The 23,899-nt window shown below is 45.4% G+C and overlaps 1 protein-coding gene across 4 annotated transcripts in view; it reads right to left on the reverse strand.

Annotated features, from left to right (window-relative positions):
• The window catches only part of LOC138165065 (CMP-N-acetylneuraminate-beta-1,4-galactoside alpha-2,3-sialyltransferase), a 144,542-nt gene that overhangs the window by 53,076 nt on the left and 67,567 nt on the right, over positions 1–23,899 (reverse strand). For all 4 annotated transcript variants that reach the window (XM_069093179.1, XM_069093178.1, XM_069093176.1 and 1 more), the window contains one exon: positions 13,935–14,027. In XM_069093179.1, coding sequence (XP_068949280.1) covers positions 13,935–14,027 — 93 coding nt within the window. The remainder of the gene's footprint in view (positions 1–13,934; positions 14,028–23,899) is intronic.

Raw genomic sequence — 23,899 nt, forward strand, 5'->3', positions numbered from 1 at the left:
GGGGCTGGGAAGAACAAACATATACATGTATATATGTATATATATACACACATAGATTTATATAATAAACATACATATTTATATATAACAAACATATATATGCATATTTATAATAAACACATATATTTATGTATAATAAACACATTTCTATATAATAAATATATGTATATAGGCATTCACTCCACAGAGATCAAGACAAAGAAGGTTCCACAGACACCCACAAATGCATAGCAGTATTTTCTGTGGTAGCAAAGAACTGGACACAAAGTCGATGTCCTGATATTGACTGGGGACTGGCTAAACAAACAGTGGTAAGAGAAGGTTATGGAAGCTCAGTCTACTTACTGAGGAATAATAAATACAATGGATTCTGAGAAACACTATGATGGAGACAGAGTAACTAAGCAGCCCCAAGAACACTAGAGGCGTGACGACCGAACAAGGTGAAACAGCCCTGTGCGATGGCAGTGACTGGCCTCAGCCCAGGGGGAGCAGGGCGGGGAAGCCGGGGCATGCAGCATCTAGTGTGGGCTTTGCCAGACAGGGCTGATGGGTGGTTGGTTGTTGTTTCTTTGTATTACTCTTTGTTGGAAGGGAAGTCTGGCTGGCTGGGGAGGATGGAGGCTGCTCAGCTCAGCCCTCCCTGGGGCCAGGCATCCCCAGTGTAGCCCTGGACATCTGTGCCTCTCTGCCATGGCTGATGGCCCTCCTCTTCTCCACATCCTCTTGGGGCCCATGCAGCAGCCTTCTGGGGGTGGGGACAGGAGAGTCTGCCTGCCTCCATCTCAGCCCATGCTCCAATCATCTTCCTGTGGCATGTCTGACCATGTCACACACACATACACAAGCCCCATTCCCCAATAAACTCCAAGAGCAAACATACACTCCTCTGCTGATCTTTGAAAGCCCTTCACAACCTGGCCCCTTCCCATCTTTCTTGTCTTTTCATGTGTGACTCCCCTCAATATACTCTACAATGCAGAGGCATGGCCTCCTTGCCATTCATTCAGATGTGATACTCGATTCTACCATTTCTTGCTTTGGGACTGGTCTTGAATGTTCTCTCTCCTCACCTCCAACTCCTGGCTTCCCTGGGAAAGTAACAAAAGCACCTGCAAATCACAGGCCAGTGAGCTTGACTTGGATTCCTGGCCAATTCTAGGCCAGAGGACTTTAACCTAGGACCACAGGCCCCTTAGACTTTAGGGGGTCTATAAACTTGAATGAGAAAAACCTCTGTCATAGACAGTATGCCAATAACTGTGCACTACAATATACTGCCAGTGTGAATAGAAGGATTAGCAGTGGAGGAGCAGGATTTCAGTCTCTAACTGAAATTTAGCATTCCTTTACGTTTTTTAAACAGGAAGGTCCATTGGTTTCACCAGTTTTCCCACCCAAGTAGTTCAGGACACAAAGAAGGTAAAAAAAAAAAAAACCTCTGTTCTAGACTGAACTGTGGCAGGCACCCACGATGACTTTTGCCCCTCATCCACCCCATGTCCCTGGGGGCAGGTGGACACAAGGCTGACTGGAGAGCAGCAAAGGCTCGTCTTCCAGAAAGCCAAAGTCTTTCACACATCATTTCTGCTGACCAGAGGTCAGAGGGTCATCATTAGACATGACTCCACATAAGTTTAGAAAAAGGGCGCAAACCAAGAAAAGGGAAAAGGACCCACGTGTACAAAAATTTGTAGCAGCTCTTTTTGTGGTGACAAAGAATTTGAAATTGAGGGGATGGATGAGCATCCATTTGGCTGAATTGGCTGAACAAGTTACGGTTGTAATGGAATATTATTGTGCTATAAGAAATGACAAGAGGGATGGTTTCAGAAAAACCTGGAAAGACTTACATGAACTGATGCAGAGTGAAGCGAGAAGAACCAGAATATTGTACAAAGTAACAGCAATACTGCAGAGATGATCAAGTGGGAAAAACTTCACTACTCTGATCAAAGCAACTCCAAAGGACTCGTGCTAAAAAATGCTCTCCACCTCCAGGGAGAGAACCGATAATGAACTCTGAGTGAAGACTGAAGCATGTTTTTTAAAATTTTCTTTATGTTTCTTGTCTTTGTGCAGGTATGTTTTCTTCAAAACATGGCTAATATGGAGATGTGTTTTACATGACTTCATGTGTATTATCTATATCAAATTGCTTGCCTTCTCAGTAGGTGGGGAAGGGACAGGAGGGAGGGAGATAATTTGGAACTCAAAATTTAAAAAAAAATGAATGTTAAAAAATGTGTACATGTAACTGGGAAATATTTAGTAAAATAAATAATAATACATTAAATTTTTTAAAAAGAGCCCAAGGACCACTCAGGATTCCAGATCTAGAGCTGGGAAGGGCCTCCAAGGTTAGCCAGGACAAGCCCTTATTTCACAGAGGAGGAAGCTGAAGCCCATGAGGAGGACGTGTGACCTTGCCCAGGTCAACCAGGAAGTCCACATCAAAAGAAAGCTTTGCCTCTAGGTCCTCTGATTCCCTCCATTGCATCCTGCTTCCTCCCAGACTGGCTTCAGTCAAGAAGAGGGAGGAGAGCAGTGAACCAGGGCCCTGGGCCAGGCTTCTGGGAAAGCCCTGACTGTCCCCTTTTGGCTCTAGAGATGCTGCCTTCCTTGCTGCTCCTCATATGTGATCCTCTATCTCCCTAGCTGTGCCCTGTGTCTGGAGCACTCTCTTTTCACCCCTAATTTTTGGCTCCCCTCACGTCTTGGAACAATCCCCTCTTACACCTACTGCTGGTCCTTTCCTCTGAAACTGCCCTCCATTACACTGTAAATCTCTTGTAGCACCATTACTGGCATACTGTCTCTATTGTTAGACTGGGGGCTCTTTGAGGGTAGGGACCATGATTTTACCTTTCTTTGAATCCCTAAGGTTTAATACATGGCCTGGTACACAGTAGGAACTTAACAAATGACTGAGTGGCCTAGATTTTAGCAGCATATTCAACAAGATCTCTCATGTTACCCTTATTTTATAGATAGAGGAATGTGTATTAGACACAACAGAACTCAGGAGATATGGGACTGGCTGGGCAACTGGACCCAAAGAGACATTTTAATGGTCCTAAGTCAACTTGAAGTGCAGGCTCCAGGGATCTTCTGGTTCTCTAGCATGGATTCAATGTGCATGTTAAAATATCCCTAGGAGAGACAGCCAACATACCCAAAGATCTTTCTCAAGGCCAGAAATCTGGGCTGAATAAAATTAGATGACAATAGGAATAAATGTAAAATCTTAACCTTGGGTCCAAAAATTAAACTGTACAAAAGTAAGTGGGGGAAGGGATTAGCTAGACAGTTGTTTGTCTCAAAAAGACCTGTGAGTTTTAGTGCACTGAAAAGTTGGTATGAGTCACATCATGAGACACAGCAGACAACAAAACCAAGGTTATCTTGGGCATCTCTGTAAGAGGAGGCAGAGCTCTCAGGATCAAAGAAGGGACCCTGTTTGGGGTACTGGGCTCAGTTCTAGGCACCACCTCTTAGGACAGAGACTGATAAACAAGACCACATCAAGGAGGGCAACCAAGACAGGGAAGGCCTGGAGTTCATACCCTATGAGGACAGGTTGACAGACTTGGTGATGTTGAAGCCAGAATGACCTCCCTGCAGCCTTTCCCACTGTTGACTTCTCTCTCCTCTCTGGGTTTTCCTGACCCTTCTGTCTCCTGGTTCTCCTCCTACCTCTCTGACTGCTCTTTCTCTGTCTCCTTTGCTGCCTCTTCCTCCAGGCCCCATCCCCTTTGCAGGGGTGTGGCCCAGGACTGTGCCCTGGCTCTTTTCTCTACCAAAATTTAGTGATTTCATTAGCTCCAGATGGGATCATTTCTATACAAATAACCTTAATCTACATAACCACTCATCCTTTCTCTTCTGGATTCAGTCCTACACCAACGGCTAGACATCCCAACTACATGTTCCCCAGGCATCTCAAAGTCAACATGGTTTGTCTGTTTATAGACACTGTCTTCTTCAGGACACTGTCTTCTGGTTCTCCTCATGCCTGTCTCAGCATTTCTCATTCTCCTTTGCTGGTTCTTCATCTGTGCATTCTAGCCAGACTAGCCAAACTAGCCTTCTTACTGTCTCCCACGTCCAAGCTTTTGCACCAGCCATCCCCTGCACTTGGAATGCTTTTCCCCAGTGAAGACCTCCTATAAGAAGTCTCCCTGGTCCCCCCAACTACTAGCTCCTTTCTTACCTAGCTCCTTCCTCTTTTTCTATGTTGCACTTATAAATATGCCTACTGTCTCCCCCTTGAAGTATAAGCTCCTTGAGAACAGGGCTTGCTTTGTTTCTGCACATAAATCTCCAGTTCCTGGTACCTCCTAGCCACTTAAAAATGGCTTGCTGCTTGGCCAGCTTAGGTTTCCCAGTGCTACAGAAGTATAGTTGCATCACTACTAGTGAAATCATTGCTCTCAGGAGCTCTAGGCCATGCCACGTGCCTATCCGCCAGGTCTGTATCCAAGGCACCATGAGAAGAGCTTTAATGGGGATAAAAGTCAGAGTCACAAGTACAGGATTGGGGAGGGGTGGTAACACTGAGTTTATGAGCTTCTGTTGCCAAGGCCAGGCAGTGGGGAACTCCAGGCGGGGGCAGGAAGGTACAAGCTACATCTCAGCAGACTATCACAGCCATGATGTTTGGGAATGGATCTTGCCAGATTAAAGTCTTAGCTTTTCTTGTGTCTGTGCCCAGATCAGTCTGCGCAGGGTGCTCTCACCATGATGAGCAGAGATAAGACTGGAACTAAAGAAAGCCATCCTTGACTCTTCTTGGGTATGCTGGGCTGGAGCCTCATTGCTCCCAGTGAGATCATTCAGGGCCTCTCCTCTGCTGCTGGGAGGTCAACCTACCCCAGGTAGGGGCCTTGGACCTCAGATGAGGACCTTCCTGCCTTTTCTCACTGTTTACTGCTTTTCTGCTGTTTAATTTTCTGTAATTTCTCTTATTTTTTCTCAATGTTAAAAAATTTTAATATTCATTTTTTAAAATTTTGAGATCCAAAGTCTCTCCTTCCCTGCCCCCCTCCTTGAAAAGGCAATTTGATATAGATTATACATATACATTCATGTAAAACATATTTCCATATTAGTTACGTTGCAAAAGAAAACATAGACCAAGAAGAAAAACACAAGAAAAACAAAGTTTAAAAAGTATGCCTGGGGGGGAGGCTAGGTGACACAATGAGTAGAGCATCAGCCCTAAAGTCAGGAGGACCTGGGTTTGGATCTGGCCTCAGACACTTGACACAAAAAAACTAGCCGTGTGACCTTGGGCAAGTCACTTAACCCCAATTGCCCGACCCTCCCCCCTCAAAAAAAAAAGAAAAATTACAAAGTATGCCTTGATCTGCATTCTCTGGAGGTGGAAAGCATTTTTCATTGTAAGTCCTTCAGAATTGTCTTGGGTCATTGTATAGCTGAGAATAGCTAAGTCGTTCACAGCTGATCATCATACATTATTGCTATTACTACGTATAATATTCTTTTGGTTTGGAACACTTCACTTAGCATTAGTTCATATGAGCTTTCCCAGGTTTTTCTGGAAGCCTCCTGCTCATCATTTCTTATGGTATGATACAGCACAGTATTCCATCACAATCATATACAATTTATTAGGCCATTCCCAATTAATGGGGATCCCCTCGGATTCCAATTCTTTGCCATCACAAAAAGAGCTACTACAAATTTTTTTTTTTAAGCAATTGGGGTTAAGTAACTTGCTCAAGGTTACATGGCCAGGTGTTTCTGGGTGGGTGCTAAGTGTCTGAGCCCAGGATTCAATCTCCAGGTCATCCCAACACTGGAGCCAGTGCTCTTACTCACTGTGCTACCTGGCCGCCCCTACAAATGTTTTTGTACAAACAGGTCCTTTCCCCTTTTCTCTGACTTCTTTGGTAAACAGACCTAGTAGTGGTATTGCTGGGTCACAGGGTATGTACAGTTTGGCTGCCCTTTGGGCATAGTTCCAAATTGCTCTCCAGAATGGCTGGATCAGTTCACAACTTCACCAACAGTGCATTAGTGTCCCAATTTTTCTACACGCTCTCCAACTTCATTTTCCTTTTCTGTCATGGTAACCAATCTGATAGGTATTAGATGGTGCCCCACAGTTGTCTTAATTTGCATCTCTCTAATCAGCAGTGATTTAGAGCATTTTTATATGACTAAAGATAGCTTTGGTTTCTCCATCTGAAAACTGCCTGTTCATATCTTTTGACCAGTTATCAACTGAAGAATGGCTCTGATTTTTATAAATCTGGCTCACTTCTCTATATATTTGAGAAACAAGGCCTTTATTAGAGAAACCTGCAACAAGTTTCCTGCTTTCCTTTTAACCTTGGCAGTAATGGTTTCATTTATGCAAAATCTTTTTATTTTGTGTAATCAAAATTATCCACTTTACATCCATATTGTTCTCTATCTCTTGTTTGGATATGAATTCTTCCCTTATCCCTAAATCTAACAGGTAAAATATTCCATGTTCCCCTAATTTATGATGTTACCCTTTATGTCTAAAACATTTACCCATTCTGACCTTTTCTCAGTATATGGTGTAAGAATTTGGTCTATACCTAATTTCTGCCAAATTGCTTCCTGGTTTTTCCAGCAATTTTTGTCAAATAGTGATTTCTTGTTCCAGAAAAACCTGGGATCTTTGTGTTTATCAAACAGTAGATTACAATTATCATTTACTACTGTGTATTGCAGACCGAATCAATTCCACTGATCCATTACTCTATTTCTTAGGCAGTGTCAAATTGTTTTTATGATTGCTGCTTTATAATACAGTTTGAGATCTGGTATTGCTAGGCCACGTCCCTTCACATTTTTTTCCCTTTGGTTCCCTTAATATTCTTGACCTTTTGTTCTTCCAGATGAATTTTGTTATTACTTTTTCTAGCTCTATAAAATAATTTTTTGGCAATGTGATTGGTGTGGCATTGAATAAGCAAATTAATTTAGGCATAATTATAATTTTATTGTATTGGCTCAGCCTACACGTGAGTAATTAATATTTCCCTGATTGTTTGATCTGACTTTTTGTTTCTGTGAAAAGTGTTTTGTAACTGTGCTATATAGTTCCTGAGTTTGTCTTGGCAGGTAGATGGCCAAGAATTTTATATTGTCTACAGATATTTTAAATGGAATTTCTCTTTCTATCTCTTGCTGTTGGGCTTTGTTGTAATTTATAGAAATGTTGATGATTTTTGTGGGTTTATTTTGTATCCTGCAACTTTGTCAAAATTATTATCTCAGCTAGTTTTTTTGCTAATTCTCTAGAATTCTCTAAGTATTTCATCATGTTTTCTGCAAAGAGTGATAGTTTTGTTCCCTTGTTGACAATTCTAATTCCTTCAATTTGTTTTTCTTCTCTTATTGCCATAGCCAGCACTTTTAGTACAATACTGAATAACAGTGATAACAAAGGGCATGCTCGGTTCCCCCCCTGATCTTACTGGGAAGACTTCTAGTTTATCCTCACTACAGATAATACTCGCTGACAGCTTTAGATGGATTTAGGGAAGCTAGGTGGCATAGTGGATAAAGCATTAAGCCTGGAGTCCAAAGGATCTGAGTTTAAATCTGAATCCAGTCACTAGCTGTATGACTCTGGGCAAGTCACTTAACCTTGTTTGCCTCAGTTTCCTCACCTGTAAAATGTGCTAGAAAAGTAAATGACAAACCACTCCATTATCTTTGCCAAGAAAATCTCGAATCAGGCCACAAAGACTCAAACATGACTAAACAACATTTATCATTTAAGGAAAGCTCCCTTTATTCATATTCTTTCTAGTGTTTTTAATAGAAATAATGTATTTTGTCAAAATCTTTTTCTGCATCTATTGAGATAATCATATTATTTGCTATTTTTGTTATTGATATGGTCAATTAAGTTGATGATTTTCCTAATATTGAATTAGCACTGCATTTCTAGTAAAATTCTCACTTGGTCATTTGTGATATGTCGCTACAATCTCTTTGCTAGTATTTTATCCAAAATTTTTGCATCAATATCTATTAAAGAAATTGGTCTGTGGCTTTTTCTGTTTTTGCTCTTCCTGCTGTCGGTATCAGAACCTTATTTGTGTTGCTCTTTTTTTAGCCTATTTTCCCAAATAGTTTATACGGTATTGGAATTAATTATTCTTGACATACTTGGTAGACTTCATTTGTGAATCTACCTAGTTTTGGAAATTTTTTTCTTAGAGAGCTCATTGATGGTTTGTTCAATTTCTTTTTCTAAGGTAGGGTTACTTAAGTATTCTATTTCTTCTTATGTTAATCTGCGCAATTTATATTTTTGTAAATATGTATCCATTTTACCTGGGTTATCAGATTTATTGGCATATAACTGGGCAAACTAGGTCCTATTAATTACTTTAATTTCATTTTCACCCATGATGCATTTACCCTTTTCATTTTTGATACTGGCAATTTTCTTTTCTTCTTTCTTTTGCCTTTTTTTTTTTTGAGGGGGGGAAGGCAGGGCAATTGGGGTTAAGTGACTTATCTAAGATCACATGGCTAGTGTTAAGTATCTGAGGCTGGATTTGAACTCAAGACCTCCTAACTCCAGGGCCAGTGCTCTATTCACTACGTCACCTAGCTGCCCCCTTCTTTCTTTATCTTAATCAAATTAATGAATGGTTTGTCTATTTAATTGGGTCCCCCCCCCAATAAAACCAGCTTCCAATTTTATTTATTAGTCAATGAAGCTCTTACTTTAAATTTTATTAATCTCTCCTTTGATTTTCAGGATTTCCAATGGTGACTAATTGGGGATTTTTAATTTGTTCTTTTTCTAATATTTTTTTTAAAAAATCACATGTCCAATTCATTGATCTTCTCTTTATCTATTTTATTAATGTAAGTGTTTAGAGATATTAGTTTTCCCCTAAATATTGTTTTGACTTCATTCCATAAATTTTAGCATGTCGCCTCACTGTTCTCATTGTCTTTAAAAAAATTATTTATTGTTTCTATGATGTGTTCTTTAGGACTAGATTATTAGATCATTCTTTAGGATTAGATTATTTAATTTACAATTAATTCTTAATCTATGTCTGCATGGCCATTTTTTAAAGTAATTTTTATTGCATTATGATCTGAAAAGGATGAATTTAAGATTTCTGCTTTTCTGCATTTGATTGTAACGTTTTTAGGCTATAATACAGGGTCAATTTTTGTAAATGTGCCATGTACAGCTGAGAAAAAGGTAAACTCCTTTCTATTTTCATTCAATTTTCTCTAGAGGTCCATCATTTCTAACTTTTCTAAATTTCTATTCATCTCCTTAGTTTTTTTTTTATATTTTAGGGTTAGATTTATTTATTTCTGAGTGGGGAAAGTAATGGAATTTTACTGCTTATTTCCTCCTATATGTCATTTAACTTTTCTTTTAAGAATTTAAATGCTATGCCATCTGGTGCATTTGTGTTTAATATCGTTATTACTACATTTTCTATGACTTTTTAGCAAAATGTAGTTTTCCTGCTCTTCTCTTTGAATCAGTTCTATTGTTGCTTTTGCTTTGTCTGAGATCATGATGGCTACCCCAGCATTGTTTTTTAACCTCAGCTAAAGCCCAATAAATTCAGCTCTAGCCCTCTTACCTGTATCCTCTGTGTGTTTCTCTGCTTCAGTTGTGTGTCTTATGTGGTAAGTCTATCCCACTGACATTCACAGTTATGATCACTAACTGCATATTTCCCTCCATCCTGTTTTTTCCCCATTTATCCTTTCCCTCTCTCTCTTTTTACCCTGTCCCTTCTCAGATCTATGCCTCCCTTCGATTAGCCCCTTCTTTCTCTTATCCCCTTTCCCTCCTTCTTCCCTGTTGGGTAAGAAAGATTGCTAGATAAAAAAAAAGAAAGATTACCCAATGCCCATACCTAACTTGTGTGGGTTATTCCCTCTTTGAACCAATTCCAATAAGAGTAATGTTCGAGCATTTCCCACAACCTTCCCATTTTCCTCTCCACTGTAAAACCTCTTCTTTGAGCACCCCATTATGTGAGATAATTTTCACTTCTTCTCCTTCCCCTTTCTCCAAGTGCATCCCTCTTTCTCATTCCTTGGTCTGGAGGATTTATTTTAGATCATCCCATTAAATTCAGTTCACAACTGTGCTCTCTGTCTCTACATATTCCTTCTAACTGTCCTAATAATGATTAAATTAATAATAATAATAAAGTTCTTAGGCTTTACAAGTATCATCTTTCCATGTAGGTATGCAAATAGCTTAACCTTATCGAATCCCTGACTTCTCTTTCATGTTTATTTTTTTATTTGTTTTTTTAAATCCTTTTTGAGCTTTTCCAGGAATTCTTGTTAGGTTTTATATCTAATTTAAATTTTTTTTTACCTCTGAGGCTTTGTTTGTAGCTGTTTTGATATTACTGTCTTCTCAGTTTGTGTCTTGATCTTCTCTGTCATCAAAGTAACTTTTTATGGTCAGGTTCTTTTTTACTGTTTGCTCATTTTTCCAGTCTATTTTTTAACTTTATGTTAAAATTGGGCTCTACAGGGCGGGTAGGTGGCACAGTGAATAGAGCACTGGCCCTAGAGTCAAGAGGACTTGAGTTCAAATCCAGCCTCAGATACTTAACACTAGCCATGTGATCTTGGATAAGTCACTTAACTCCAACTGTCCTCCAAAAAGAAAAAGAAATTGGGCTCTACTCTTGGGGTGAAGGGGGCACTGTCTCAAGCTTCAAGCTGGTGTTGCTGAGACACTGCCTGTACTGTGCTCCACAGTCAGCCATCACCCTGGTGCAACCTAGTTTTCCTGACAACTTCCTACGTTGTCTTGGGCTGGAAAATTGTTTCACCCTGACCTTTTTTTGGTGAGTTCCTGCCTCCACTCTACCATTTTGGCCTGTTTATTGCTTTTCTATAGGAGCCTCTACCCATGGTGAAATATCTAGTCCAAAAACCTAACTTCACAAGAGCATTCAATCAATCCCTCTACAAGCATTTATGAGGCATCAGGCACTAGGCTAGACTTTGGGGCTGCAAGACAATCCCTGCCCTCAGAGAGCTGACATTTTAACAGAGAAGTGACAAGTAGAGGGAAGTGGGGAGTCAGGGGCAGTGAAAAGAAAAATGGGGCTTCCTTTCCTTTCCTTCCTTCCTATCAGTTTGATTACTATTCCCAGAGCAAAGGCAAGAGGTGGAAAGCAAAAGAGGGGAGAGAGGAAGATGGCCAGGCTCAGGTTACCTGGCAGATAGCTGGACAGGATAAAGCAGAGTCTGGGCTCAGAGAGCTGTAGAGGGCCAAGGGAAGTCTGACTTGCCCTTTGGTCCAAGCTGCTCTGTCCTAGGCTGCTGTGGTGACAACATGTCACCTGAAAAAGATCACAAGGTTCTAGTGAACCCCACACTCAAGTGAACTGGAACTCAGGTTCTCCTAACTCCAGGCCCAGTACTCCACCCTCTGTGCCCCCAGATGCCCAGAAAACTTGTACTAGCAGCAGGACACTAGACAGAAGCCAGGCGAAGTCACTCTTTTCACCCTCCAAGGTGCCCACCTGGAGAAATCTTCCTGCCCAGACCTGAATTCAGGAAATTTTGGAGTCAGCTGCAAAATGGAACAGCCCCAGAAATCTCCCCTTTTGGCTAGCAAGCCTGAGGACAAGACCATTCCACTCAAGAGAACTCAGTCTACCCCCAGTGCCACAGGAGATAGGGCTTCAGGAACCGCTGTCCTTGCCTTCCTTCTCAGGCTATGTGAACACACACCTGCCCCTGTCATGTGCTTCTACTTGGTAGGAAAAAGAAATTCCCCTCCCCAATCCCTGGCCATATTTTAGAGAGAAAAGATAAGAAATGAGTCCTCAAGAACCTCTTTCTTCTTTTCTTTCTTCTCCTTCTCCCTTTCCCTATTTTGCTCCTCCCTCTCTCTCTCTCTTTGTCTTTCTCCTCCCACTTTCTCTCCCTCTCCTTCCCCCTCCCTCCTTCTCTCCCCCCCATCCCTTCTCCCTTCCCTTCTCTCCCTTTTTCTTACTTTGATTGCACTGTTTTTATAAAAGGAAACTAGATGGCTGCTATGGCTATTACAAGAATCCAGAGTGAGACCTGAGCATCCAGCCTACAGTTGGGGGCTGGCCATGGCATAGAAGGCCCAGGGTGTGGGGGTGGTTCTGGGTCTTCTTGGCCTACTTGTGAGTCTTGTGTTCACTGGAGCTCGGAGAAGGGCTACCTGGTTACTTTGGCTTCCCCCACTCCCCAGTGCCTGACAAGGCACTGAGCTCACTGTTGGCCCAGCAGTGGAGCTCGCCTCCTGGCTGAGGCGTCTGTAGGGCTGTGCCTCTGGCCCCCTATCACTTTCCTGGGCCAGGAAGGACAAGGTGCTCCCTGTTCTCTCAGTCCAGCTAGCAGGCCCAGCTCCTCTTCCCTGCTTGCTCCTTGGCTCAGTAGCTGCGCCATCCTGGCAGCTGGGGAGCAGGCCTGGGGCAGGGATCACTTTTCCCTCCACCTCCAGTCAGCCAGGTGATACATGATATGTGGCTGTTCAGTTGAGGCCACAAGCACACATGGGCAGCCTTAATGCCAGAGCTCCAGGAACATGGATGCTGAGGGTGAGAGGGTCTCCGTGGCCATTGTGGCCCCGAACTCCTCAAGGAATCTGAATCTGGACTTGCCCCCACCCCATTTCCCATCTACCCTGGAGTCCCTGGAGAACAGGCCTCAGACTAGTCCTCACAAAGACCATCTGCACCAGGCAGCTGTCAAGACATCCACAACCAACAGCACACAGGAGGTGCAGCCAAGGAGCCCAACAGGAGAGGGCTTGGAGGCCCAAATCCCTGGGCAATGACAGGCAGGGCTGCCCTAGACATAGGAGGCCAATGGGCCCAAGGAAGCTTTCTGTGCCATGGACCTATGCAAGTACCACTAGTGCCCCAGGCTGGACTGATCACAAATGCACGTGGCTCACACTTGCCAAACCAAGCTGGTAGAAGATACAATAATGTCTACCCAGGTCATCCGACTCCTGACCTATGCACAAGAGCAAGGGGCTTAGACAGTCTCTCCCAAACCCATATGGACACAAGAACCAGCAGAGAAGTAGAGAAACAGCAGTGAGGACAGGTCTCCTCTGCCTCCAGGGCCCAAGAAATGGCATCGGGCACAGTCAACCAGCCAGCAGTCACAGCCCAGGATGAGCCAAGACCAGACACAGAGCCCTCTTCCCTCCCACCTCCACAGGCTGGCAGGGGATACACTTCCATGCTCTTGTCCCTAATTCTCTTGAACTAGCCCTCTCTCTGCTGGATCCACTTAAAGTGACCGCTACCAGGAGCCAGGAATCCAAGGCTGCTCCCCCTAGGAAAGAGCAAACGGTGCTCCTTACCCCCTGTCCTCTGCCCTGCTCCATGGCCAGACAGGCAGATGAGGACCCAGAAGGAGCTCTGGAAGAAGACTGAGTGGGCTGAGCTGAGTCAGCCACCCTCAGACAGACTGGGCCCCCTGACCCCCATCCTCAAGTTGCTTTCAGGGGAGACTGTTTTCAGGGACAGAGCAGTCTCTCCTTCCAGACCTCATGTGAACAAGGCTTGACCAGAAAGTCCCATCAGCCAGAGCTTGGGCAGTTTCTCATTGTAGCCATGGGCACCTCACCTCCTGGGCTGCCCATCCGGGCTCCAACCTCGTCACCATAGTTTTTATTCACATCCTGCCAAGCCTGGGGAGGGGAACTGCCAGTAGAGGCTTTAGGCCACAGGGTAGAAGGCCCAGTGGGCAGAGCAACCTGGGGCAGGCTCATCTTACCCAAATTATGGGCTGAAATCCTGGCCAAGAGGTCACCAAAGGTTGCCTTGCAGGGGTAGAGGAGATGGTCTTGTCACTGGCTCTGAGCCCCAGGCCAAGGGAGTGGGTCTGAGGGGCAGAGGGGAACAGAGTGCACTTACTTGGGGAAGATGGCTGTCATCAGGGCAGACGCGTAGCCAGGCTTGCAAGCCCCATCTGACAAGTTGGCATACTTGGTCGCTAACTCTGCAGGCCTGCGAGGGAAAAGGGGTCAGGAGTTAGCAGGTCCAAAGTCTTCACTGTTCCTCAAGTCCACATCTAGAAACTGTCTGAGATCTCCTACAGCATGTCCTGATTCCTACTCCCTCTATCTACCTCACTGCCTCTGGTCCTTCTGTCCTGAACTGTCTCCAGGCTAGAGATGCCCCCTCCCTCCCTCTAGTGAGGGATTCTGAAGTACCATGCCAAGGGATCAACCATTTGCCCCCATCCCTAACAAGCAGTCACCTGGTCTCTATTTAAATACTTCCAATGACAGGAGGTTCACCACCTTTCCAGCAGTCAGGAGTAGTGGACAGAGAACTTTGCCTGGGGTCAAGAAGGCATGAATTAAAATCTGACCTCAGACACTTTCTAAAGGGGGAAACAAAGGCCCAGGGAGATGAAGGGAACTGCCCCCAAGATCACAAGAAACAAGATTTTAGGTCCTAGCCAACACTGTTTCTACTGCAGTGAATGTGAACGGCTGCAGCAGAAGAAGGTGGCAATTTATAGGGCAACAGGAAGGATTGAGGAGTCAGCCCCAAGGGGCTACTGCTCTTGAACGGGGACCACATTTCAGGAGCCATGAGTTTTCCCAACAATCAGCTGCTGGGATGCTTAGCTGAGGATGTCTGATGTCCCTATAGATCTGAGTCCATGGGAGTGGTGATAACTACTTCCGTAGACCAGGGACAGGAGCCCTGCCAGGATAAAAGTGGCTCATATCAGACCAAAGTCCTTTCCTGTGACAGGATCCCAGCATGCCTCCTCTAGACATAACCACTGGGCAGCAGCCTCTTTGCCTCAGTTCACAAAGAAGCCATGGAAACTCCCACAATTTGGCATTGGTTTCTTCAATGGGACCTGTGAGGACATTGACATCATATGGACAGACAGAGCCAGAGGCCTCTGGGAGTCCTCCTGAGGGCCAGAGGCCAGCAAACCAGTGTGGCATTCTCAGACACCCAGACACCTCACTATGGCTCTCTCCAGTGGGGCACAGGAAGATGCTGCTGTTGTGTGGACAAACACAGCCAGGGCCTCTGGGAGTGAAAAACTGCCACAGGAAAGGGGAATGAAAAGGAAGAAAGCATTTATTAAATGCCTACTATGTTCCAGGCACTGTGAGAAGAATTTTACAAGTATCTCATTTGATCCTCACAACTCTGAAAAATAGGTACTATTATTATCCCCAATATACAGTTGAGGAAACTAAAGCAGGCAGCAAGCAGATGACATGCCAGGATCACACAGCTAAATGTCTGCAGTTTGATTTCAACCTAGGTCTTCCTGACCTCTATATACTGCACCAGAGAAGACGGATGGGTCCCTGATGCCTTCTTTGTTGGCCACTTAACCTTATCCCTGCATCTGAGGGAAGACATGTGGAAGACAGAGGTCTGTCTCAGTGGAGCCCTTGTCTCCCACAGTGCTGGGCACATACTTGCCAGGCTGGACATGCAGCCAGAGCCAGAGGCCTGGGGCCAGCCAACTTTAGCTCCCCCCAGAGGTGGTGGAAGGGATGAGGCTGGCCCAACTCCCTCCTCTTCTCATCCTGGCATCCTGGGTGCTCTAACCCAGGCAACAGGGCCCAGAAGGCCTCCACCACAAAGAAGTGCCCCCTCTGGCCCCAGAATACACAGTTCCTTCTTACAACAAACAGGCAAAGTCAAGGCCATTCCTCAATTAAAATGCCACTGCCATGAGCTGCTGCCTGTGTAGGAGAAGAATAGGGGGAGTGTTAGGCTGACTGAGTCACCCCCCACAGCAGACCCTGCACGAGCGCGGGACCCCCAGGCCATCTGTAACCCAAACCACAAGAGTTTCTGAACAGGGAGCATTTCACTGTCAGTCCCAACTCTGAAATGCCATAGGCTTATGAGAACGTCGAAGGCCACTCCAGATGTCTGGCTGAGCTTTGGGCTCTTGTCTTTGATAGAGCATCCATTAGACCCCACATCACAGACCCATTGTCTCCCTAGGTCCCAGGGGAAAAGGCCCCCAGCTCTGCAGCTATATGAACAACACAGATTCACTTAACAAACATTAATCTGATACCTGATCCTGTGCTTGGTACTGAGTGTACAAAGACAAAATAAAAACAGCTCTAGCTTTCAATAGTTCAATTGAATAAACATTTATATATTAAGTGCCTACTGTGTGCCAGGCATTGTGCTAAGAGTTGAGGGTACATATAAGAAAAAACAAACATAGTACCTGTCCTCAAGAAGCTTCCCATCTGATGGAGAAAACAACATACAAAAGGAAGGTGGGAAGGGGACCAGAGCGCCAAGGGGTGCTCTACCACTAGAGAGGGCCTCTACCACTCTGGCTGCCCTCCTCATGGACTCTATTGCTGAGCAATGTTCTTTTAAAACTGGGAGGCCCAGAATTTATGGTGCATATACAGCCAAAGGAGATAATGCCTGTAAAACCCTTTGCAAACCTGAAAGCACTAGAGAAATGTTATTTTTTATTACTGTTATTATGCCTCTCATGTACATAGTCATTTGTCCGCAGTGTCCCCAATTAGAGCAAGAGCTCCTTGAGGGCAGGGACTTGAGGGCTTAATACAGTGCTTGGCCCACAGCAGGTGCTTAATAAACACTTGCTGACCGACTGAACCCAAAAGTCTACATGAGGTCTGATATGGGCAGGTGACAATGGGACTCTCACTTTCCCTTTCTTGGATGCTGCACCCCTCTCAGTGCAGCCCAAGATCCCATCAGATTTTGGCGGGGGGCTACCACTTCCCACTGCTGCCTCATACTGCTTGTGGTCCACTTAGACCTCCAGATCTTTAATTAGCCATTCATTTTCTACATGGTTCTTTGTGCTTAGTTAAGTGTCAGTGTTTCCCCAGTGGGTTATAGACTATTCATAAACATTGTAGTTGTAGTGGAGATGTGTCTCTAAGCCCTGGGGTCCAGGAGTTAAAGCATAAAGGAAGACACAAGAGAAGATGTGAAGAAAACACGTTGCCAGTCTCCAAGTATACGAATGGCAGCCAGATAGAGAAGGGTTAGATGTTTTCTTCTTGGCCTTGGGGAGCAGCCGTGAGACCAAGAGGGAGAAGCTGCATGGTGTTACAGCTTGACTCAACACAAGGAAATATTTTTTTTTTACAAGTAAAGATATCCAAAACTGCAATGTACTCAACTGGTAGTGATCTTCACATCACTGAAGGTATTTAAGAAGGCTCTGGCTGATCACTCAGTGATGTGCATTTGGTAATCACAATTTGGGAAGACGCTGAGCTAGCTGACCTCCGAGATCCCTTCCAATTCTGCAGGCCCAGGGCTCTGCAGTTAGCTGGGTACTTGTCTCACTAGTGTGAGCAGGAGCTTTATTCTCGCACAGACTCTGAATCTTCTTCCTAGATATATATGTGGGAGAGAGGGTGCAGACTGCCCACTCAGGAGGGGCTGAGGACAGAGAGAAAAGACTAGGGAAACTTCTCCCCTCAGAGGCCGTTTAGCTCTTGTGCCAGGGCAGAGATACCTTGAGGAGAATTCTGGAGAGTCTTTGAAATCCTCCATTTCCAGAGTTAAGAATTCTGCAGTTACAGTGAATATTTAGAAGGGACTCTGATTGCAATCTTTCTCACTGTGATACATTGTTGAGGTATTTAAATATGACAGCGTAAACATTTAAAACTCAACTGATTAATACCTTTTGTTGCTTGTTACGCTGCTAATAAACTGTGGAGCCAGCAACGTGGATGTTTGTTTCAGTTTATGAGAATAAGCTGTTTGAGACAAATTCCTATGATTTTATGAGAAAATATCAGAACAGACCCTTTGGAATCTGAAATGAGAATTAATAAGGCCAAGGAGGCCGGTAACAGGATGAGGGGAGGGGGTTTGCTGGGGCTCTCACTGGTGTCCACACAAACCCACACCCTTGTCTCAGTGGGGTAGTTGTCCTGTAAGCCTGATGGGATGTCTTAGTTGTAAGCTCCTTAGATCAGTAGAGTGAGAGGACCCTGTCAGCTGCTTTGAATATCTCTCATTAAGTAATGCACAAAAGAGAAGAAAAACTACAAATGCCTCACGGGAAACTAAAATCAACATCAAATTAAATGAGCCAAGAAGAGCTGAGTGCTGACCCAAACTGTTGAATCCTCCAGAACAAGTTACAAGCCATCACAGCAGAACCAAAGGCCCAACAGAGAAATGACCTTTCTGAAGGAGGGGGCAAGGACGGCTGGCCAGAAAATCCCAAGACTAAATGCAGGCAGAACTCGGGGAGGAAAAGATCAAAGGGGAGAAAAAGGGAGGCTGGACAGAAGCGGTCACTACAATGACCAAGAGAGAGAAAGGAGTGAGACACTCAACCATCCACAGACTCAACACATCAGTCCCGATCCTCGGGCAGAGAAATCCCTGAATTCTCCTGAGAGTAGAAGGGACGGAGTCAGGAAAGGCACGGGTTCCAATCCTGGCTCTAGCCCTGAACAAAGCATCTAAACACTCTGAGCCTCAATTCCCATATCTATCAGAGGTCTGGCAGCCTTTGTACCACGTCTACTTCATTTAATCAGGAGGACAAAGAGAAGAAATAGGAAGAGGAGGAAGAGGCCAGTGCTTTGTAAATCCTGTTCACTGACAGAAACCAAACTTTGATTAAGATTAAGATAAGGTTTAGCTAACACATGAAGAGCACTTCTCTACTCTCTGGAGAGAGGTGGGGCACAGCGGGTGAGAATGTTGCCTACACTGTATACTTTGGGTTTGCATAATTACTTTTCTTAAATGACTATGGTATAAAAACAACAAGCATCAGTAACATTTTTAAAAAGAAATTGGAAGAGTTGGAAGCATATTCAAAGTCAAGAGACTAACCTACAGGGTAAGCTGAAATAGCAATCTCAGAATTATTAACATCCCAGAAAATTGAGAAAAAAACCAAAAGAATCTGAACATGACATTTCAGGAAATCACAGAAGAAAACTGACCAGGTCCCAGGGACTCCCTCTTAACTCTAGGATAAAATGCAGACTTTTCAGTTTGCTGTTTAAGGGCTTTTACAAGCTGGCTCCAGCCCATCTTTCCAGAATCTCTTCATGACACTTCCTCATTTCTCTTCAACCTAGACTTGGGGCTGAATCCTTGTGGACGGTGGGGCCTCCCTGACACTGCTGTTTGCAGATGACACAGTATAAATACATCATACCCCAGAACCCCATAGAGACTCCTGGAAGAGATCTGGACCCACACAGAGGAGTTTCCATCCACACAGGAAAGACCAAGCGGATGAAGATGTCTGTTGCCCAGAGCTCAGCACACATTTGGATGGATGCCCCATTGAGCCTGTCCAACAATGTGTGTATCTAACATGGACAGAGCTTAAAAGCAGGATGACAGTAGTAGGCTGGGTTGCTTTTGAGAAGTGCAAAGCATTGTTCTTGCCCCCAACCTGAGGGCCATCTTTTCAGGACTAAAACTACTGGTGCTGCTGTACATTACTGAGATACGGAACACAACAGTTTTTAAAGATGAGCATCAGCCAGAGGGTTGGAGAGAGAAGCCCACAGTCAGTGAGAACTGCTACACAAAGTCAATGGAAAACTAAAGGGAAACAGGAATAAAGGACACCATCACAGAACCGTGTGACAGGAAGAGAAGGCAGCTGATCATACGGCAAGTGGAAGATCATCATAAGAGGTGGGTGGCCAGAGGGCTCCCTTCCCCACGGGTCCTCACATGTTGCATGGTTCCTCTGAGGCTAACTTTTGGGAGGACACAGGCTGCAATCTACATCATGGGAGGGAATTCCTGAATCAATGGGATCACGGGGACATCACAGGACTAGAGTATATACTTGTGTACTCTGCCTCCTGTCTCCATGCACATGGTGACCAAAGAAGCCTGGTGTTGGCCCTGGGCTCTGACACAAGAGTCCTGCCACCTCCACATACACACACTTCTTGTCTCAGGATACCAGCAAGGGGAGGAAGAGGGATGACCCAGGATCCAGGACCAGTCTTTTCCTTCCACACTTAGATCTGCTTAACAGGGGGTGATTTGTTTAGCCAAATGCTGATACAGGGAACATGGATGACCAAGACAAGAAAACCCAATCTAGGAAGCCAAGGCCAACAGGATCCCAAGCGGAGGTCTGCTCTAACAACCAGAGCTGCCCCCCCAGGGGAATGGACTGATCTGGCAGCTAGTGAGCTCCCTGTCCTGGCCACTCTTCAAGCTGAGGTGGGGTATCCATCGGGTTGGGGTGCCATGGGGGATTCCTGTTCAAGTGCAGGCTTGACTAAAGCCCTCCACAGGACTTTCCAGGTAAGCTATTCTGGGAATTCAGTATCCTACATGGCTGAGGCCTGGCTCAAGGCACCAACCCCAACATCTAGGTCCTAGGCTGCAGCCAGACATGCAGGCAGCCACAACAGCTTGACAAGGAGGAAGCTTTGGATTAAGAAAGCCACTGAGACTGCATTTTACCAAGGCAAAGCTCACATATAGGGAACAGACCAGGAGCCTCTGAGCAAGAGAATAAAGAGAAGCCAGCCTCCAGCCTTTCAAGGGCAAGCATCTGTTCCATAAAAGGGAGGGTAAGGCTCTGGGGGAATGAAGAAGAGAAAAGAAGGAGGAGGACAGGGAAGGCGGGAGAGACAGCAAAGGAGGGAGAGAGGGAAAAGGGAGGGGGAAGAGGAGCAGGGGGCAGGAGAGACAGGAAGGGAGAGAGAGGGAAGGAAGAAATAGGGAAAAAGGAAGACATGGAGGGGAAGAAAGGGAGAGGGGGAGAAAAGAGAGGAAGGAGAAAGAGAAGAAAGTACAAAGGGAGAGAGACAAGTGAGAGGAAGAGAGGCATTGTAGTGGATGGAGTGCCCCCGTCTGTTCCTGCTTACAGTAGAAGCAGCCCAGGCTCCCAAGATGGGACATGGGAGAGAGAGTTCACAAAACCTAGGCTCAGATATGGGACTGAGATATGAGGAAAGCTGGGCTTTGACAAAAGTCAGGCATTAGCCAAATCCAAGAGCTCTCTTCTCAAAGGGCTTGTGAAAGTCCACAGTGCCAGAGAGAGGCTATCAAGGGGCAGACAGGCAGGCAGGTGGGTGGGTAGGTAGCCAGGTTTTTGGCCTGAGGTTTTTTTTAATATTAACTGATTTATTTATTTTTAGCTTTCAACATTCACTTCCATAAGATTTTGAGTTCCAAATTTTCTCCCCTTCTCTTCCCTCCCTCTACTCCAAGACGGCATGCAATCTGATATAGTTTCCACACATACATTCATATTAAACATATTTCCACATTAGTCATGTTGTAAAGGAGAATTTGAACCAACAGGAGGAACCACAAGAAAGAAGAAACAAAAAACAGAGCAAGACAGCAAATAGTATGCTGCGATCTGCATTCAGACTCCATAGCTCTTTCCCTGGATGTGGATGGCATCTTCCATCACGTCTTTGGAATTGTCTTAGATCACTGCATTGCTGAGAAGAGCTAAGGCTATCAAAGTCAGTTGTCACACAATGCTGCTGTTACTGTGTACAATGTTCTCCTGGTTCTGCTCACTTCACTCAGCATCAGTTCATATAAGTCTTTCCAAGTTTCTCTGAAATCCGATTGCTCATCATTTCTTATAGTACAATAGTATTCCATTACATTCGTATACCACGACTTGTTCAGCCATGCCCCACCTGACGGGCATCCCCTCCATTTCCAGTTCTTATTGGCCTGAGTTCTGATTTCTGCCAGGCTATAGGGCAAAGAGCAGGAGGCCTGGAGCTCCGAGTGAGGGGCAGAAGGGAAGGGCTGGTGCCCCTGGGGCCACTCTGTACACCAGTCTGCCTTGTCTCTTAGTTCCTCACAAAGGTACAGTGAAGGAGTACTGGAGTGAGGGTCCAGGGAGAGACACTGAAGCTGAATGGAAGAAGATGATTCCTAACAATGAGCACCATCTCCAAGAGGAAGGGGCTGCCTCAGGAAGTCACAGACTCTCAGTGGGTAGGGGCTTCAGACACACCAGGTGTACCTCCAGAGTTTAGAGAGGAAACTAAGGCTCAGGTAGGTCTCCAGGGATTGGAGGAGAGGGCTGGACCCCTCCCTACCTGGTCACTTAGCCCTCTTGACCAGGAGGCCCCTTGGGTTCTTCAGCTTTTCTGCCATGACTCACTTTGGGGCCACCTTTGCACGGCTCTCCGTTGTTGGCCACATCTCTACAAACAGCTCCGAAAGCCTGAGCTGATCTCACCTTCCCAGCCAGCAGCTAGTTGGCAGGGGCCTCAACTGGCAGTCTCCTTTCCTGATCCCTGGGATGCTGGATCCCCAGCGGCCCATTGCCTAACATTTCCCCATCTACCTCAGTCCTGCCCCTTCCAGAGCCCACTTCAGGTCTGCCTGCCTTTTCTACTGTGCCCTTTGGAATTCCTGAGCCACCCTTAGCCAACTTCCCTTCATTTTAGGTCGCTTCTCACTCTCTTTCCATTCTAGGAGACCTGGCCCCTGCCCCTGAGGATATGCATCCCTGGCCACACCTTATATCTTTACCCCTCACTCACTGTCTTTTGCCTGTCTTTGTACAGACTGGTGGCACAGTGGCTAGAGTGCCGGGCCTGGGATCAGGAAGACTTGAATTCAAATCTGGCTTCAGACATTTACTAGCCATGTGGCCCTGGGAAAGGCACTTAACCTGTTTGTCTCAGTTCTTCCAGTTGTAAAACGGGGATAATAACAGTACTTACCTCCCAGGGTTATTGTGAGTACCAAATGAAGTAATATTTGTAAAAAGTGCTTCACAGTGTTTGGCACATTGTGGGTGCTGCATCAGTGCTTATTTCCTTCCCCAATCCCTCATGCTGAACATAGTGCCTAGCACATAGCAGTAGTAATAAATGCTTGCTGACTGACCAGTCACAGTGGTGGAGCTCATCCCCCTTGCTCCATTCACCATGTCTAGACTCTGCCTCTGCCTCCATCATACATTTCTCAGGTAACGGGTGCTGCCCTGGCTTCCCTTTCCTATTGCAACCCCTTGGTGAGCCTGTTTAATTCTATGCCATCCCCTGTTCTTGAATTCCTTGCCCTGGGTCCCAAGCCCTCTTCAGAAAAGATCCAGGAATGAGGAACAAGCAAAGGAGGCCCAGGAGGGGAGGCCAAGCACGGGTGCTGGGGGCACAGACGCCATGAGAAGGCCTTCCCTGCAGGCCTCCGATCTCTTGGCAGGACAGCAGCCCCAGCAGGCACTGGTTCCATGGAGCCCAGGGAGGAGGTATCGCTCCCCCTCATTCACTTCATAACATCAGTCGCAGTTCTGTGCTCCCTGTTCTTCTGTGGCCACTGCCAGGCGCTGGGGCACAGAGGGGAAAGGGATCCAGCCTCGTGGGCTGCCCAAGCCTTGGAGTAAAAGGTTCCAGCTGGCACTAACTCCACTGAAAAGCAGGGCCTACCCAGGGCTTTGGTCTGGGCAGGGGTAGGACTCAAGGTGGCTGAAGGCAGGTCCAATCTTCTCCCCTGAGATTACCACCTGTCTCCTTGGGGTAGGGATCTTGGTGGTCCCTGGTGGTCTGCCCATTGTCACTCACCCCCACTGGAAAGAGGACTTCCCAGGGAAGGGGCTGTTTGTGCCCTACTTTGCATCCCCAATGCCTAGCACAGAGTAAGAGCTTAGAGCCTAATAAATAAATGCTTGCTGATTGAGTGAAATGAAATGCTTATTAACTTGGTAACAGAATGGTCCTTAAAGGGTTTCCAAAAAGTCATTTTCTCTGCTGGATAACTGGAAAGCAGAGCCTTCCCTGGGGGAGAGGAGAAAGAACGACTTCATTTTCTCTCTGTACTTCACTAAAGACACTTGAAATAAGTCTGGGAGCTGTTCCTCCTTCCCCAGGGAACACTCCTTACGTCGGGGG

This window comes from Petaurus breviceps, unplaced genomic scaffold (assembly GCF_028583685.1).
Source record: "Petaurus breviceps papuanus isolate PSGF00001 unplaced genomic scaffold, PetGlider_PUasm1.0 207, whole genome shotgun sequence".
Classification (NCBI taxonomy): domain Eukaryota; kingdom Metazoa; phylum Chordata; class Mammalia; order Diprotodontia; family Petauridae; genus Petaurus; species Petaurus breviceps.